At 34.9% G+C, this 19,075-nt stretch overlaps 6 protein-coding genes across 7 annotated transcripts; 3 read left to right on the top strand and 3 right to left on the bottom strand.

The window, feature by feature from the left end:
- Nucleotides 1–261: 261 nt before the first annotated feature.
- LOC120777477 (transcription factor 25) lies at nt 262–4,591 on the bottom strand. The gene is made up of 9 exons (XM_040108811.1): nt 4,442–4,591; nt 3,893–4,078; nt 3,472–3,659; nt 3,089–3,405; nt 2,585–2,992; nt 2,384–2,525; nt 1,988–2,311; nt 1,031–1,293; nt 262–907 (listed from the first exon to the last, which is right to left on the bottom strand). The coding sequence occupies exons 1-9, from the start codon at nt 4,589–4,591 to the stop codon at nt 729–731; spliced, it is 2,157 nt and encodes a 718-aa protein (XP_039964745.1). The 3' UTR covers nt 262–728.
- Nucleotides 4,592–5,364: 773 nt separating this feature from the next.
- LOC120777478 (EARP-interacting protein homolog) lies at nt 5,365–6,750 on the top strand. The gene is made up of 4 exons (XM_040108812.1): nt 5,365–5,406; nt 5,478–5,609; nt 5,667–5,870; nt 5,941–6,750. Exons 1-4 carry the CDS (start codon nt 5,365–5,367, stop codon nt 6,670–6,672), a joined length of 1,110 nt encoding a protein of 369 aa, XP_039964746.1. The 3' UTR covers nt 6,673–6,750.
- On the bottom strand, nt 6,655–7,679 carry LOC120777479 (kxDL motif-containing protein CG10681). Its single transcript, XM_040108813.1, has 2 exons — nt 7,332–7,679; nt 6,655–7,272 (listed from the first exon to the last, which is right to left on the bottom strand). The coding sequence occupies exons 1-2, from the start codon at nt 7,523–7,525 to the stop codon at nt 6,777–6,779; spliced, it is 690 nt and encodes a 229-aa protein (XP_039964747.1). The 5' UTR covers nt 7,526–7,679; the 3' UTR covers nt 6,655–6,776.
- A 229-nt stretch (nt 7,680–7,908) lies between these two features.
- LOC120777297 (ubiquitin-conjugating enzyme E2 C) lies at nt 7,909–9,557 on the top strand. Its single transcript, XM_040108514.1, has 2 exons — nt 7,909–8,195; nt 8,258–9,557. The coding sequence occupies exons 1-2, from the start codon at nt 8,098–8,100 to the stop codon at nt 8,685–8,687; spliced, it is 528 nt and encodes a 175-aa protein (XP_039964448.1). The 5' UTR covers nt 7,909–8,097; the 3' UTR covers nt 8,688–9,557.
- Nucleotides 9,445–10,433, bottom strand: LOC120777298 (ubiquitin-conjugating enzyme E2 T-like). The gene is made up of 3 exons (XM_040108515.1): nt 10,148–10,433; nt 9,903–10,091; nt 9,445–9,850 (listed from the first exon to the last, which is right to left on the bottom strand). Exons 1-3 carry the CDS (start codon nt 10,218–10,220, stop codon nt 9,618–9,620), a joined length of 495 nt encoding a protein of 164 aa, XP_039964449.1. The 5' UTR covers nt 10,221–10,433; the 3' UTR covers nt 9,445–9,617.
- Nucleotides 10,434–10,510: 77 nt separating this feature from the next.
- On the top strand, nt 10,511–12,446 carry LOC120777296 (transmembrane protein 267). 2 transcript variants are annotated; one of them, XM_040108513.1, is made up of 3 exons: nt 10,511–10,735; nt 10,864–11,389; nt 11,461–12,446. In XM_040108513.1, exons 2-3 carry the CDS (start codon nt 11,099–11,101, stop codon nt 11,833–11,835), a joined length of 666 nt encoding a protein of 221 aa, XP_039964447.1. In that variant the 5' UTR covers nt 10,511–10,735; nt 10,864–11,098; the 3' UTR covers nt 11,836–12,446. The 2 variants fall into 2 exon arrangements, with proteins under 2 accessions (XP_039964447.1, XP_039964446.1); XM_040108512.1 differs by having other exon boundaries at nt 10,803–11,389.
- The last annotated feature ends 6,629 nt before the right edge of the window (nt 12,447–19,075 follow it).

Raw genomic sequence — 19,075 nt, 5'->3', positions numbered from 1 at the left:
TGCATTAACAGTACATTTCCATATGTCATGTTATGTATGTAGCTGTTTATAACTGATCAAAGTGTCAGCATAATTAAATTGCAATTTGAAGTGCTGCACATAAATAGCATAATTATGTACATAAGTATGTATGTATGTCTGTGGTATGTATATGAATAGTTTTTAAAAGTGTAATAAGTTAATAAATTGGTGGTGCTGACGTTAAGATTAGAGAACACACATACATTTTGTCTGCGAGTTTATAATTAAAATGTATTTATATTTGTTAACAATAATTCATTTATTTTTCTTTTAAATATATTTCTGAAAGCCATTATGTTATGCATATTTCTTTTTGTGTACTTTTACGTACACACATGTGTTTACATATCAAGTAAAAGTGCGATTACATGCAATGTTTCTTCTCTTCCTTTCTCCATTAAAGTATTAAATTTGTTTAGAGTTTTTGTTCATAATTTTTTTTTATCAAACTTAAATTGTTTTTTTTTTAAATAGTTTTTTCTAGTTAATATAATTTATGAAATGTAAGTTTCAAAAGGCTTTACCATTCGACGGGTATTTGTTCTTCGTTTTAGAGGTTGTTCTCTGCTTGACTCTTGTAAACTTTGATAGAAGTGAAGTAAAGTGTTTGATTAGAATCGAAGTAAATTAAAATGGAATTGCAGTAAGAATTTTAACAGAAAAGAAGAAAATTAAAGGAAAACGAATTAAAGGCGCGCAGCATTCATTCAATCAAAGTAATCGCTGGTGTCTTCCTCGGAACTGCCGTTTTCTTCAGCATCAGCCGTCTGCATGGGCTCGACAATACGGAAATTTTGCAGGAAATCACGCATAGCATCTACGATATTTGTCAGTGATTGTGTGAGTTCTCGATATGAAGCGCCGCCTTCGGTATTGGCGGCAGGATCTGAAAATAATCAGAAATTACTTTTAATTTTAATCTGCATCTGGTGTGTGGCCACAAGTTACACGAGTATCAGCTTCATTTTAACCTACGAAAAATTCCAACTTTGTTTTTCAATTAACACACCTTCAGCGGCGACATTTTCCAAATTCGCATTTAATGCTTGAAGATGGCGATCCACTTGCGCTACTTCATCATCATCTTGACCCACATTAGCTTGTGGTGCGGGCAGAGCATTAGCACGTTCGGCCACAGCTTCTACAACGGCATTTTGCTGCTGTTGTTGCTCACCACCACGATTATTCAAATTAAATGACGGCATCAGCGATTCAAAGAACATGAGAACCGATCGGTTTGGGCCGGTTGTCGGGCTGCTAGACGATGATTTTCTACAAAATAATAAAGTGTTATAAATAAATTATTGTATATAGAGCGCTGCGCTAACAAAAACAGTATGCTTATATTAATGAATTTTCAGGCGAACAATAAAATATTACTTTTTGTGCAATTTACGTTTGTTTTAATTAAAGCCAAAGATTTAAATCGAAAAAATTTAAAAAAGTAACTGTTTTTATTGGCGCAAGCACGATATGCATTATAAAAGAAAAGAAAAGTTTGACTAAAAATGTTAAACACAATGTATACATAAAAAGCATATTGTCAAATGTCAATGAGAATAGGTGCAACAGTAAAAATATTAATGGTGCTTTTAAGGGTTTTGTTGCAACCCAATTTATAAAGATAAATTGATAAACATTTATTTCGTTGTCAAAAGTCGATTTAAAATAAAATAAAAAACATAAATAGTAAAAATAAATATATAAATTCCAATAATTTAAAAATTGTGTGCTTATGTCTAGTTGTTTTTTTTGTTTTCGAATCTGTGCATTATTACCAAATTTGTTCTGAGTTAATTGTATTAATTAATTTTAAATGTAATAAAAAAGAAATTCAGTTCTGTTGCAGTTACGTCATAGTATACAAAGTCTAACATTACTTGTGTACAAAGTTTAAATACCGCACAAGTATTGTATCTAAACATTGCATTATCGTAAGAGTTTATCCAATTGTTCTTGTGTATACCGCTCATAGGAATTCATCGAGTCCAGTGGCGGCAAAGGATCATACATCACTATCGGATCCTTCTCCGTGCTGAGGAATGGAGCTAATGGTACCTTTTCCTTATAATCCGATAGTATCACATGACGTAAAATGGGACGTGGCGGCGAGACATAACGCACCGCACGTTTCTTGTTGTAATCGTTAATTATTTCATCCTTTTTATCAACGAGATCCAAAACTGTATTAACGTTATGCTCCAACCAAGGCAACATATTGTCCACACGCCACACTACTTTGGCTCGACAGACGTACAATGACACAAGCTGATGCAGTGAAGGTGATTGGCTATGGGATAAAGAGAGAGAGAGAGTTCAGTAATTGTTACAAAGTTATGGTAATGAAAATTAACAAGTTTACCTGCCAGAAATCGAAGAGTTAAAGTAAGACGATGTTATTACACGCATATCTGTATTTACAGATAATTCATCCAGAAGCATGCGCAACACTCCAGGAAACATCAACAGTGCATACTGCAAAGCTTTATTTGTTTTTTCACAATCTATCAGAAATATTAAAAATTATTTATTAGTACTAATAATGATGAAAAATTGCACAAACCTCCTGATTGGCAAAATAATGCCAAAGCATATGAGTATGCCATGTTGGGTAGCTGTGATAAGTTGCGCACGGTATCGTATTCCTCGTAGAATTTTATAAGCCAAGCATATTGCTTGCTACGCAAAGCATAGTAGTCGATAATCAGAACTATAGCAAGCGGATCTACTTTCGGATTTATGTTCAATATTAACTTGGAAATTTCAAAAGCGGTGCGACAACAAGCACGCGCTTCCAAATATTGCGCATATTTAAACAATGTAATAAAGAATGCCCGATTTTCTTGGCGACGGTAATCAAGACGACAATTGCCCGATGTCAAACTAAAACATGGATGTAGTGAGTACTCTAGCACAAGTACGGCGCGCTCAATGAGTTCAGTAGCTAAGCTATAGTTCTCTGTCATTTTACCTATGCATGGGATTATTACAAATAAAAAAAAATTTATGATTTTATATAAAGTTAATACATTTCTACATAAAATTGTCATATTCGCTTAACACTTACATAATTCACTTAGCTGTATTAAAGAATCCACGTGATATGGGCAACGCCTAATCAAACTAATAAAGAATTCTGAATCAGTGCGTTCAACAGCTTGCAAAAATAAATTTTGTATTCCCTGATAGTATGCGCTGTGTTCGAAAGCAAACCATTGAATTTTCTCTAAAGGATTAATGTGAGCACGGCTAGGGCCCGCCAACTGATCCGGCGGCTGTACTGCTTTCATCGAAATAACGTTTTTCGGTATACGAGGCCAGGAATCTTTGGCAGTAACCATATATGTACACTTCAGTGTCGGTTTTTGACGGCCACGTTTATTTCTTAAAAGAGAAGTATGATATAAATTATTTAAATGTCGATGGCAGCAACCGATTACTAATACTTACTCAATTTTAACAACTCGTTTACCAAATGTTCGGCGCATCTCATTTTGTGGATTTAAGTGTCTTAGTTCCACTCTCAGCAATGAATTATCTACCTCTATTCTAGGAGGTTCCAAATTTTCGTTTTGGTTTGTGGCATCATTTACTTTCCCTATAAGGGAATCTATATCGCTTAGATATTTATCTGTAAGCTAGAGTAAATATTTGAATTAAAGGTACATTCTCGGACTATGTGTATAATACTAAGCAATATTTAACATTTAAAAGTATACATATAAAAGCTTAATACTTTTCTGTATTTATACCCCTTTTTATGTTTATTATCCTGGCTTACTTGACCTAGTGCACTAATAATATCAGTTTAGAACGGCAGCGAGCGATTCAAAATAAACATTCATTCACACTTCTATGGTTTTCATCTTACCTCATTATCCTCACTGCTTATGTGATTGCCGGTGTATTTTGCCTTCTTCTTGCGCTTCTTCTTCTTCTTTTGTTTGGCTGCACCACCACCACCTGCCCCACTTGGTAGATTTGCCGCCGTTGAAGCATGCTCCGTTTCGTTGTCATCCTCTTTGACTTCGCTCTCCGAGAAACTTTGTTGATTCAACTGGTGTGACGTAGGTGGTATTCAAATGTTATGTTGAAATATGAAAACATAGAACGAAAAGAAAAACAAAAGTGATATACAGGGAAAATTTTAAGACACTTTATAGTTTCAGAGTAAAATATAACATTTGACAATTGGTATATTGCACCAATAGTATGTATGTATATCGAAATATTAGGAGCTTTGATCCGTTCCTGTGACTAGTATTAAAGCTGTCTGTTGCATATGCAATTCTGGTGAATTCGTGTCATTTGTCTCTACACTTTGACGATTGTTACCAATCAGTTGGTCCATTGGATGATGCGTTCTTTCTACATATACACATAGCTCCTTGTGCAGTTCGTAGTTATTACAATTACTTACCAGATCAAAGGGATTCAAGTGCTTTCCCCGTGTTGTTTCCAATTCGTCATCATCCTCACTTAGTTGGTCATCATCGTTGCTATCTTTGCCATCGATTATTAAATCCTTTTCTATACCACTTTGCAATTTCTTAAGTGCGCGAGATGACATTTTTATAAACTTCGCCTTTTCTAATGCTAGGTACTTCACAAATTGCTATTAACACGTTTTTAAAACTGTTTACACAATCCAACTGTTAATATATATATTTTGTAATTTCCAAAAGGAATAATATATTTATTTTTTATTTCATAGCGGAACTCGTTCAAGTCAATGTGAAGAAAATTTACGTGTTTTGATTGCGACCGATGTTGAGAGAAAATCAATATTCTTGGAAAATTTGTTGCGACCTCGTCACCAGCTCTCCATTTATTTTATCTATGACTTCGTCTAGAAAGACTTGATAAAAACGAACGAAATGTTCCGAAAAAAGTTATGTGTGTTTGTTTACAAATTTTGAAGTTTCTTTCGTAATGCCATATCAATTGAAAATTGTTCGAAAGACTTCTGTGGACGGTTGCTTATCAACCGAAAATTTTTATTGTAAAAAACTGTTTTACTTTTCTTTGTTGTTATGACATGTTTTTTATCCTCACTATATTGTAATGCTTATTTGGAATTACAACAGGAAATTTAGTTGGTAAAACGATTTTTTGACAGTTCTCTCCGTGCAAAAGTTAGTATGCTATTAGCGATAAGCGGTCGCTGCTAGCTTTTTATGTTAGCAGCTGATTCGAAGTTACGTATAAACAAATAAACAAAGCACTGTCAAAATATATATGTATGGTATATTTTGTTGATTCTAATAAAAAAGAGATATAACTTATATTAAACGAAAACATTAAATATATTAAGATAGTTAAAACCCTTTAACTTGTTACGAAATGGAAGAGTCTAACGGATTGATTTATGGCTTAGAACTGCAAGTACGACATTTAAACAAATTAAAATTAAATATTGTTGAAATATATGTATGTGATAACTGTTCACTAAATAGGCTCGAGCCTTAACTCCGCAATACGGCGAAGGAAATGAGGTGCGCTTTTTTATAGCGACAAACTCTTTAAAACCCACCAATCAAGTACATTTACTGGAGTTTAATGAAGAGCAAGCAAATGTAAAATCGAAGGTAAATCCATATCTAAACGAAGTCTTTAGCATCTCAAATTACTTTTATTCCGCGTAGATCTACGAACATTCGCTTGGCGAAGTTTGGAAGTTAAATAGTAGCCCACATGATGAAAATTTGATTGCTTCCTGTTACAATGTACTTAAAGGATCACAAGTACAAACACAAGCGGCATTGCTTGAAATGCCTGCGGAAGTGGATGAACAAAATTTAAAAATGGAGTTTCTACCTTGGCAGCAAGTTGAAACACTCGATACTGAGGTAAAAATTAATAAATAAATGTGTGCTATTTAGCAACTTATGTATATATGTAAATATCAATTAATTTCAGAAATATGGTGATAAAGTGAAAACTGTTGAATTTCATCCCAGTCAGAAAAATACTTTAGCTTGTGTAGTAGATGGAAAAGTTGTCATTTTTGATCGTGCTGAATCGCAGACGCGTGTTGTAGCAGAAGCTGCAGCACCAAATGCACAAAAGAATTCACCTTCTTTCACCACAGGCAAGTGGTCTCATCACCATCAGGGACATCAGTTTTTTACTTTACACGATTGTAGTGTGCGCTCGTTTGATATTCGTGACACGCAACACTGTGCATGGTCCATTGAGGATGCACACAATCAGCTTGTTCGTGATCTGGATTGCAATCCAAATAAGCAATGCCATATTGTAACAGGCGGTGATGATGGCGCAGTAAAAGTGTGGGATTGTCGTATGCCAAAAGAAGCAGTATTTTCACGTAATGACCACGCTCATTGGGTTTGGTCGGTGCGATTTAACACATTCCATGACCAACTAATATTATCGAGCTCAAGTGATTGCAAAGTTTTGCTGACATGTGCCGGTTCGGTAAGCTCTGAGGCATCTAGTGATGCATTGCCGGAGGAACGTCGACGTGTACTTTCAGATGGTTTATTACAGACTTTTGATCAACATGAAGACTCGGTTTATTGCGTTGAGTGGAGTAATGTAGATCCTTGGATTTTTGCGTCGCTGAGTTACGATGGCCGTGTTTTAATTTCAAAAGTCCCAAAGCAATACAAATATCAAATAATATTGTAAATTATATTTTATGGATTTATACATCATTTGTATTGTCTTATTCTAATTTTAAATAAAATACATTAATTTAATACTAAATTACATATATAGACTTTAAGTATTGCCTAGCCAGTGTCCTCAGATGTAGCGTCTGAGGAGTCATTGGGGTTTGTCGTTTCAATTGAGCATACACGTTTAATTAACTCGTTTTCAATGGGTTTGCCATTGTCCACGGCTTCTTCCATTTGCACATACTCAACTGTGGTGCTTTTATTTAAAGAATCTCTAATGGGTTTCGAAGATGTATCATCAACATTAGTACAACATTCCACACTTTTTTTCTCTACATTCGATTTTGAACTCTTTGCTTCTGTCTCATCTTCTGCCTCCTCTGCTAAACTACTTCGTTGAGGTTGGGCCTCAGCGTAGTCTAAAGGATACTGTTGGCTTAGCTTTTGTTTTATGGAACGCACTTTCCTAAAAATGTAATCCAGATCCTTTTTCATTTCAGTTAGTAGTTTCACATGTTTTTTGAAATCATCATTCGCATTTTTAAGACGACTTTGTGATAACTGGTTACAGTTTAGCATCATTTCATTCGTTTTTTCGAACCGCTGTAGCCTATAATTAGCAAAACAATTGTTTAGGAGTAACAATAATAGTATTAGAAGTGGGCTCACATTTGCTTTTGGGCTCTTATCATAGTTTCAACGTCTCCTTGATTGACTAATCCAGCCAATCCTTGGATAAAGACTTCAGCCGCCGTATAGTTGTGGAATCCTTCAAATTCACTTTCGGGTGTAACATTCTCCGTTGCGTTACCATTATTACTCTTGGCAGTAGGAGATTGCACTCCCTGAAAGTTCTGAGCCATTGTATCTCTGATGTTCAATTTGAATCCAAAAGTTTTACTTTGTTTTCCTTTATATTGCTTATTGATTTTGTTTTCACTCTATTAAGATAAAACAAACGTACATTCACAGCCAGGTATGTTATTACATTTCAATTGTAGGGTGGACAAACTAATTAAAGTCATAATTTATATGAATATTTATTGAGTCGTGAATTTAATAAAATTTATTGTTATATTATTAAGTTTAAATTAAATAAATGTAAATTTAAATAAATTATTATTTTCTTATTACTTTCCAACTTGTTTCGCTAATGCCCGGCAGGCGGAGCTGGCTGAATTGCTGAATTTGTCTCCTTTCAAAATCTCCATTTTGTTTATAACTGTCAATTTATACAGCGAATGTGAGAAGAGGCAGAATAAAAAAGTCATCAAATAGAGAAAACAACTTAGTTGCAGAAAAATTTAACACCACTAATAAAATAAAAATATTTATTGGCGTCGAAAACTTCAAAACACCTTGCAAAAATTGCAATCGTTTAGCCAGTGATTAAATTGCTTATATCTAGTAAAAATTCTCAGTTTTCTAAAATATAATGGCTCAGAACATCAGTCCAGAGCATAGTGGAGTAGACTCTGCGAAACAAGGTGCCAACTCCTGTGCAGCAAAGCATGGGCATGCAGTTAGTAAACGGTATGTCTGGAAATATGGTATTTATATATTCTAAAAATTGATATTTTCTATGTTTATAATAGTCTCCAAAAAGAATTGATGAACTTAATGATGGCAACAGAGAAAGGTATATCAGCATTCCCCGATGGTGAAAATATATTTAAATGGATTGGTACGATTGCTGGTCCAGCCAATACAGTATATGTGGGTCAAAAGTATCGTCTCTCGTTGGAGTTTCCAAATTCATATCCATACGCACCACCAGCCGTAAAATTTTTGACACCCTGTTTCCATCCAAACGTAGATCTAGCTGGCTGTATATGTTTGGATATATTGAAAGATAAATGGTCTGCCCTATATGATGTACGCACAATCCTGCTGTCTATACAATCGCTATTGGGTGAACCCAATAATGATAGTCCGCTAAACGCTCAAGCGGCAATGATGTGGGCGGATCAAGCCGAGTACAAAAAATACCTGGATGCCTTTTACGAAAAACACAAGGACACATAAATTCTTAAATCCTGAAATAATAAAAGGCAGTGCGATAGACGCTTTAATACTGAAAAAACACGTTACATTGTTCATAATTGTCGGGTCGTGGTGTTGTTCTCGTCAGAATGGTCAAAGTCAACGAAAAAGTGTCTTCGCTGTGCTGATTCATACAACACATTTAAGCATTATTAGTACACCGTCAAACTCTGCATTATTATGAAATTCATCTATAATCGATTTTATTTTGTAGTTTAAAAAGTTTCTACGATCTGTTGTCAGTTCACTGCCGACGCTGCCACCGTAAGCCTGTGAGCAACCACACAACACAAAACATGTTAAGTCGTTTATTAAGAGATACATATGCGCTATTTATAAGAACATTTTAAGTAGGACTAATTAAATTTTTTAACAATGCTTTCATGTAATTATTTTGCTATTATTTAGTATTTAAAAGTTTGTTCATACCTTTAAATGACTCAATTAACACAACTATTCTTATTTAGACTTATTCATATTTCTGTAAAACACTTGTGAGGCGGTTTTATAGCGAAAGAGTCAAATAGTTTAAAACCAACATGTCTATTTGTTAATTATTCGTTTAGATTCATATTTTATTTTATTTTGTGGATTTTACATTTTAGATGCGACGTTCAACAAACTTGTAGAACACGCTAATCAAGCACACCTAGCGTCTAAGTGGAATACACAGTTAAATAATTCATGATGCCCATTATAAATTAAATTGCTAAATAAATAAATAATTGTCAACATAAAATTAATTGAAATAAAATGAAATGTATTGATTAAATAATAAATAATTGTAACGGTGATGACCAAATTGGAAATGAAGACATTAAAATAGAATTGTATTTCTTCACGACAGCTGAATGAACTGTTTTTTTCTGGGTGGTATCGGTGATTTATTTAAATCGTTTGTGGCAGGTCCTTTTATATGACATTTTTGTGGTTCGGATGTTCTTTTTGTAATAATTCACGTGTTTTAATGTTAAATTGTTCAATATTAGTTTTGTAGAGATCCGCTGCTTCGCTATTCAACGGATCGTCTGGGTTAGGAGAAGCTAGTAGTAATTGAATGGAGAGTAGCATTGACTCCAGTGTAATAGCAGGATTGTAAGATCCGGTTGGCGGCATTCGTAACAAATCCAAACAAATTTTGCCCGCTAATTGAAATAAAATTAGTTATATTTAAATAAAACTTCTCAATAAACTCACAGTTGTCTATATTTGGATGATAAATTGGTGTTGAGAACTTGAACGTTGGTGGTTGGAAAGGATACTGGGTGCCAAAACGTATTTTAATTTCGAATACACCGCCTTCATATGGTGAACCTTTTGGTCCAGGAACTTTTGCCAACAAATTCGAATAATCGTCATCATTTGATTCCGGCGCACAAGAAATACCTACAATCAGAAGATATCCAATATAAATTTAAAATATTAATTTACTACACTCTTACCATGATCAGACTGATTCTTCACCAATTGTTTAACTTCAATTGGGATTCTCATTTTTTTAATTTTATCGTTCATATTATTATAATTTAATTTTAGTTTTCAAATCCTTTTATAAACAGCTGATTATTTTTGGCGCCACATACTAGATATAAACGCTTGGTTGAATCGATTATTTAGAAAGACTACCGATATTTATTTCAATTTAGGAGGTAGGACGTTTCTTTTGTTATGTGGTGCTATCTCATGTACCGTTTAATATATCAAATTTAGGCAGTCGAAATGTATTTCAAATGTGTATTTTTTAATCTTTTAATAAATTTTGTTATTTTGAACTGAATGCAACCGTGAAGATTGACAACAGAACACAGCTGTTCAATTCAAGGTTCAAGGAATTTTGTTGCCGGTGAAAAAACAACACAAAATATGGAATATGTAGCAAATGCGGCAATTTGTACACAAACCGTGAAAAGTAAATTAGGGCATTGTTATTAGCAGTGGAAGGGTGTTAAGGATTACCGCCTCTTCACCTTAAATTTGCACATGGCTAAATCGAAAGGTGACGAGTGCACAGCTTTGAAAAATCGACACAGGTAAAAAATTTATGCAGCATTATTTGGCGGTACCTAATTGTACTTATTATTAATTGTTGTTAATTAGGTGAGTCATTGGCGTGTAAAGATAAATTGAACGCTTGCAATAGTGCCTTTTCTTTTCAAAGCATATATTTATGGAACTTAACGCACAACTTACACAACATTTGATTTACAAATGCAGAGAAGAGTGAATAACGATTTTGATAAACAACTACTTTAAACTGTGTGTCGAAAAACCTAAAAACGGCAAAAACTTTGATCCGTCCCAAATATAAAAATCATAAATAGTTAAAACCAAAGCCACTTCGTGTCATATTTTTGTTACTTGCTTAGGCAACACAAGTTTTTAATAAACTGCAAATGCACTGCCATATAATGGTTTACGTACGCATTGTGCTTACAACGTTACTGACTATCACCTGTCTGCTGGGAGACAATTTTGTTGAACTGACACAACATCCTCTATTAAAAGCATTAGCTGATAATGCTACACATGCTGTAATTGGTGCATTAACAGGAATCGCATTTGCTGTTCAATTTCACGAGCGTACGAGCAATTTGTTGGGATGGTTCCTGATATTCACCTGTTTTGCCGTATCTTCTTTAATTGATTTGGATCACTTTATAGAAGCGCGTTCACTGTACTTAGAGGTAAGAAAATATACATAGTTTAAGATGGCAAAAGAACTTAATATTCAATATTACATTTTTATATTCTATAGGATGCGACTAACTTGCCCCGACGTCCTTTTCTACATTGTTCGAGTATAATTTTTGTAATACTCATTTTCTACCTATGCACGGCCAGTTTAAACTATTTAAAGACATCTTTAACATTTGGCGTGTTGCTTTGCGCTTTTGTCACACATCATACCCGTGATGCCGTGCGTCGTGGTTATTGGTTTTGTCCAATTGGTCACACTGGCCGCGTTCCCAATGTGGCCTACATTGTGATAACTGTTTTGACGCCACATTTGGTGGCATATTTACATGGCATTTGTCGTAGTGGACCAGTGCAGTACTTCCTGGGTCAGTATATAAAGCTGAGCGATAATTATCGTATTGGAAGTGGCGGTTATCGTTATATGAATGTGTAATTGTTTGGAATTAATATTTAATAGTTAAAATTGTTGATTAGTGGTAACAATATAGAAAATTAGTTCAAATCAGGCATAATGTTCCAAGAGAACTTAAAACAAGTGATAGCACAACACATTTAAGCTTAGCTTATTTATATAACGAGTTATAAAATGCAGCATAATAATCTGCTAATTATATATCCTTAGTCTAAATATAGTAATTTTAACAAAATTTCTAAACTATGTAACGAAATAAAAAGTAGTTCTACAGATTTTAGTACGTTTTCCACAAAAATAACTAGTTACACAATTGACCAATAGATAATACGCTCATCTTCCAGTCAAATAAATTTGACAAAACTTAAATACTTATACTAAATAATTAAAACATAAATAGACAAATAAAAAATAGTGTATTCAATAGCAATTACAAAGATGATCGATCGTATTGCTCCGCAAACTATGTTTTACTTCGCATTAGATTGACTACGTTTAATGATATCCATGACATTGTGATATATAAGATATTAAATAATACATATTTATATACAATAATACTTACAATAATACTTACATATATAACACATTAAGCAATATTATATGACACGAATTAAGTAAAACTCAATATATACTATATCACGAAACGTAGTTTTCCATTTATAACAAAATATTATAAAATCACAGAATTATTTATTGCTATGCAAAGTTTTTGATAACCAAAAGTCTGAATGTCAAAACACACTTTAAAAAATTTTTCAATGGAATATACATATGCATATGCCACTACAAATATGTATGTATATACATGTACATACTTCTATGTATGTATATATCTTTAAAATGTTTAAATTTTGTGATGGAGTAGGTTATGTGGAATAATTTAAAAAATTGGTACACATTTCCGTTTTTACATTTCAAATCAACAACGAATTGTGATTTGATTTTAACACAACTTTTTTAAGTACAATTTATCGACACTTTCCACAAAGAAATTAAAGCTTGCCTTAAATAATAAATAAAATGCTTTTAAACTGAATATGAATAATATGTATTTTCAACGTTTTTTGCTGTTGTTGTTGTTCTTTGTTTGTTGTTGTTTTTCTTTGTTAGTTGTTTTTGTTGTATTGGGCCCCTAATCCCCGCTAGGATGGTAAGGATTAGCTAAGTTGTCGTCGGCGTCAACGTGCATTTTCGACGGGGTCGGACCAAAGAGAAAAGGGTGTCAGATGGGTAGGGTTGGTGGGGATGCAAAGAGATGGCCAGTGTCATATATTGGGTTTGTCGGGGTCTACTCTGGATAAGTAGGTGTTTAACCAGCTACCGCACCCAGAACGAAGCTGCGTAAGGGTCACTGTCGTTTCTCGCGGCATTTCGAGCCCTTCGTCTGCAATGAGTGGTGGCCTCGTGTTTAATTCTTCTCAGTTTTGAGTGTTTACCTCGTAACAGTGAGGATGATTGACGACCGCACAGGTAGTTTATGGTCCACCTCTTCAGTCCTGAAGGGAGCGTTGTTTTTTTGATGTCCTCAAGCCGGTTCTACTCACCGGAATTGACCCGGATTTTATCCGGCCAAGGACTGTTATTTCGGAGATCTAGTCCCGTTTACATCGGAGACATTTTTTGTTTTTGTCTATACTTTAGATGTACGTACCCCGTTCTGAGTTTTAGTTATTTATATATCTTGCTGCAACTGATAAAACATACAAACTGACCGATCCAAATAAAGTTCTTGTATGGATAACGTTTCTATTTAACAAGATATCTTCCCGAAATTTCGGATATGTTATTATCCAGGGTAAGGTTATAATCTGCTAACATATTGCTCTAATCGGACTATTATAACATATAGCTGCTATACATACTGGACAATCCAAATTGAGCTAAAGGTCTCTCTACTGCCATTATGCTATAAGATGGACCTATGAAGTGTATTTCAGCTCCGAAGTTAACGATTTTTCTTTTTTTATTTCTGTTGGGAAAAATTCCTGTGTGATTCGAAATATTTGAGGATTTTCTTAGAAAAATTCTGGTTAGAACCACCTTACTAACGTATATCAATAGCCACCCGGGCGTATGATGAACATTAAGAGTGGCTATGCAAACATAGTTACAAACATGCATTAATGATGTCAGCAAATCCTATACAATTAGCAACTTAAAATGTAATTTCCAATAGCCTTTGACGCAATAATCGCAATAAATAATTTTTCTATACGTATGGATTTATACATAGTTGCTTCAGTGTGCCACTTTTAGCGCCAAATTGGAAATAAATAATGAGTGGATTTGAATTATGTTAATTAAAAAAATTGTCAATATAAATAAAAGGCAAAAAGTAAATTGTTGCAAAAAAATTGTGAGCGTATTTTGTTCGTAATACTTAAATTGCGCTGAAATTTCAAAAACAGGAAAACAACAATCTAACATGCCAGTCTAACATCTGCTAAATTTTCTGTTTACGTCGCTGTTAACTGAACACATTTACATATTAATTATTGATAAGGTTTGTATATAAACCAACAATCCGTTTTGGACTAAAAGGACAAGAGAAAAAAAATAAAATCAAGGTTTCTACTGTTGTTGTAAGGGCAGAAAAATAAAAAAATTAGGGAAATAATATTTGGCTGTATATATATATGTACATACATATATCCGGGTCCGATACGGCTACGTAGACCAGTTTTTAATGGGATGGAAGGGTTTGATTTCGATATACCTAACGAAAGATACAGGAAATGATATTTTGTTCAAATCGTGTTCTTCCTGTTATTGTAAAGGACGAGCAGTTTAGACACTGTTATATCATAGGTTAAATTACCTAGGCCTCACATTAAACTCAACCTTATGGTGGAATGGGCACGTGGAACTAACGACATGCGGACGCCTATCCGGTAGATCCTAAGGCTGCAAGCCAGGTATCATCAGATAGGTGTATACCGTGATCGTAAGGCCTATTGTCACTTATGAAGCGGTTGCAAGAACATCGAAGGGAACGCAGTTTTCGGTAGGCCTTCAACTATCGAAGCTGCAAAGACTCGCCTGAATCTGCGCTTCAAGGACAATACGCACTTGTCCAACCGCAGCACTTGAAGTCATGCTGGAGCTCACACCGCTGCATCTAGTGTTCAAACAGGCAGCCAAGTATACTATGTTGCTCATGGCAGCAGAGAGTTTCGGCAAAAAGAAGATAATCTCGTCCGAACAAGTGAAGGCCTTAGGGGAAGACACACCAAGGGTCCTTCTTCCAAAAGACGTCCTTACGAAAAGGGTAAATTTCACATACCAAACTATCCACCTGAACTGGGTGCCGGGGCATAATGGGGTAGCCGGCAATGAGCTTGCCGACGAACTAGCCAGTTCTATGGCGGCTTCCAGAATGATGGGGCAAGAACCATGCGTTGCGGTGGGTTCCATTCCATAAAGGAGTTAGTGGCAGCAGGCAACAGGAATGCGCCACACCAAGTTACTACTGGGAGGTTACTAAATTGCAAGGTTTAGAGATATGATCAACCCCAAGACAAATTCCGTCTCCTTACTGGCACTGCAAGAAGCACTTATCCAACATGGGCATGGCATCGTGCGCAAACTGCCGGTTTTGCGACAGGAACAGAACACCTGATTATAGATTTGCTTAAAATCAATCAAGGGAGTTATTCAGAGTTCTGGACGTTTGTAACCATATGCGATGTAGGAGAGGGCACAATAAAAAATTGCTCGCTTTTCTATCTACAATGGTTGAAGTCAATTTCCGGAATATCCCTCAATGCGCGTAGCGATTCACGTTTAATGTCTTCAATTGACTCTAAACGGTTTTCCAGTTTTCGGCAGTGGTCGTTTGAGTTTGCTGAGTAGCCAGAAGTCACACGGAGCTAAATCAGGCGAATACGGCGGTTGAGGCACGATATTCACGAAAACGACGCATAACACTCAAATAGTATTTCTTGTTGATAGTTAGGCCGGTCGCAGAGAATTTTGAGTTGCACCACCTCTCGATAATCGAATGAAACTGTCACATCACTTTTTGAACCGCTTTGTCGTGGTTTTTTTTTGGCTTCGGCTCACCTTTTCCACAATATTCGGCCGATTGATCGTCTGTTTCCGGGTCGTAAGCATGGATCCAAGACTCATCGGCAGTAATAAAACGTTTTATGACATCCTGGTAGTCGGAAAGCATTTTTTCACAACCGTTAACATGACGCTTTTTCGAAAAAAGTATGGATTTTGGAACCAATCATGCTTCCACTTTTCTTAGGCCCAAATGATCTTTCAAAATGCTTTTAACTAATTTTTCAACGATGCCAAGGGAACCTCTGACTGTAAGTCGTTGATTCTCCAATTCGAATTCCTTTATTTTATTGGAGTGGTGATCATCAGTTGATGTTAATGGCCGTCCAGGCCATGGCTCGTCGTCAATGCGTTCTCCACCCTCTTTGAATCATTTGTACCAATCAAAAACACCTTCTCGAGATAAACAATTTCCACCGAAGGCATTTTCCAACTTTCTGAACATTTCGAAAGCAGAAATTTGATTCCGCACACAAAATTTAATGGAACTTATTTGTTGAATAATTTCACACTAATGTGAATCATACCAACCTAGAAAAAAATTATTTCGATTAATGGGTTTTTGCACGAAATTTAAATTAAAAAGTCTTACTATTTTTTGTCCACAGTAGTGTTATGTATACTTATGTACGTGTAAACAGCACCTGTCAATATATAAAATTGTTCATAAAAATACATTTTTGTCTATCATTTTTAGTCTATTATTAGTTCTAATACATAGGTATATGTACAAGTATGTATGTATGTATGCACATAGATATGTACTCTTTCTGAAAATAAAATAAAAGAAATTGTTTTTCGCAGCATATGCAGGTTTAAAAATGAAAATGTCTCGGCTTTCTTTTAGACGAAAATGCAAAACGAAAAGAAAAAAATAATAGAAATTTTGTCAAAAATGTTTTTCTGTCACATCTTGACGTTGTTGCATGTAACAAATGCATGACAGCGGTGCAATATTTGGTCATAAAAGCAAAGTGCAATAAATTTATGGTGAATATTTTTATTTTTGTGGGCGAGTTGCTAATATTTTGCGAATACATTTTTGTTTTACTACAAGCAACAAGGAAAATTTTACAAAACCAGGAAACAAAAATAAGATAAGAAGCAACAAAACAACGTTAACTTAGGTTGCACGGAAGCTAGAATACCCTTCACAAATACAAAAGGTTTTTTGACTTTGATTTGTGTGACAGTTATTTAAATTTAATGGATAATGTTCATTATTACTCGAAAGAACACTTTTCAGCTTTTTTTTGACGATTATCTCTTTCAAATGTTGGCCGCGGCTACGTCTCAGATGGTCCATCTGTTGAGTCCAATTTTCGAGGACTCGTTCGAGTATTTCGACTGGTAACTGACGAATGATACGCGTGATCTCTTACTCCAAGACCTGGATCGAAGCGGTAATAGTTTAACGCGTGATGTCGCACGATCTTGGTGGCCAATTAATCGGCCCAAAACGTGAAATTATCTGCTCACCGAAGTGTTCTCTCAATAAATTCATTGATAGATACTATGTGGGGGAAGTGGCTTCGTCTTGTTGAACCCAAATGTCGCCGAGATCACAAGCTTCAATTTCAAGCATCAAATACTCGACTATCGTTATTTTTGAAGAAATATGGACCGATGATTCCACCGACTAACAAGCCACACCAAACCGTTTCTGGATAAAATGGCAGCACTTGAATCTTGGTCTTCGTCTCAAATGCGGCAAAGTTTCCTTGTTTACATACCCATTGAGCCATAAATCGCTGAACAAAATTTGGCTTGAAAACGTCGGATCACCTTGGAACTTTTTAAGAGCCCATAAAGCTAAGCTATGTCGCTTGGGAAAGTAGAGTGGCTTCAGTTCTTGCACAAGCTGTATTTTGTACGCTTTCAATTTATCGACGTAGACTGCGCCAAGTCGTTGCATATATCGGTCCCAATTGCTGAGAATGGCGTCGAATCGACTCTCCCCGGTCTTCGTTACACTCTCAGCTACGACTGCTATATTTTCTTCAATGTTTGCTAGATGTGGTCTATTCGGTCGAATATAATCCAATAATGAATGCTGGATCTCAAAATGGGTGATGGTGTTGCGAATAGAGCGCTCAGTAGGCCGATTATATTGACTATAAGTTAAGCGAAGCGCACAAAACACATTCTTTACAGAACGTGAATTTTCGAAATAAATTTGAACGATTTGTAAACGTTGTTCAGGCGTAAGTCCTTCCATGATGAAATACCAAACAATACTGAACAAAAATAACACAAAGCATACGAGTATCTTTCAAAAAAGGTTATGGAAAATAGTACCTTTTGGATCACTCGTTATAGATAGACAATAATCCATACCAAATTTTGTGCATACATACATATATCTTTTCAAATGAAAAAGTTTTCCATACAAAAAATTGATGTGGATCGTTTAGTTTGTATGAAAGCTATAGGCTATAGTGGTTCGATATCGGCGGTTCCGAAAAATGAGCAGCTTATCGATGAGGTATATAATGTGTGCAAAATTTCAGATATATATCTCAAAAAAAGGGACTAGACGCACATGGTTAAATCAACACAGCTTGCCATGCTGATCATTTATATGCATATCGTATATTTTATAGAATCTCCGACGTTTCCTTCTGGGTGTTACAAACTTCGTGGCAAATTTAATATACCCTACTCAGGGTATAAAAGCTATATGAGCATCTTCAACAATTTTTTTGCTCTGCACAGTCATAACCACTAACTATTAAAAATATTTCGTACTTCAATAATTTCACTCCGTCGATGATTTTCCAGTAAAATAGAAGCGTTGGCGAAATGTTTGTATTTTTGTATTTTTATTTACCATTCTATAATACAAACATACATACTAGTATATTGCAATGTTTTTATTATCAAATATTCAAGTAGTAATTTTTACTGCGATTTTCATTGTTTTTGTGTTTCGCACGCGCCCACGACCTAATAAAAATATTTTTTGTTGCTCTTCAGCCATGTTGAGATGATCGGAATATATGTTTATAACATTATCGTTTCTATATGTACTTAACATTTGTATGCATGCAAGTTTATTTAAGGAGGCAGATCGAGTATGAAATTAGGAAAAACAGTTTTTTTCAAATTTTGAATGGGTATACCTTTAAAAATCATATTTTTAAAGCGATATCTGAAAATTGTTTCGAACCTTTTAATGTGTAGCTTAATCAGT

The sequence above is a fragment of the Bactrocera tryoni genome, chromosome 5, assembly GCF_016617805.1.
Source record: "Bactrocera tryoni isolate S06 chromosome 5, CSIRO_BtryS06_freeze2, whole genome shotgun sequence".
In the NCBI taxonomy this organism is placed as follows: domain Eukaryota; kingdom Metazoa; phylum Arthropoda; class Insecta; order Diptera; family Tephritidae; genus Bactrocera; species Bactrocera tryoni.
This window is presented reverse-complemented; position numbering and strand designations above follow the sequence as displayed.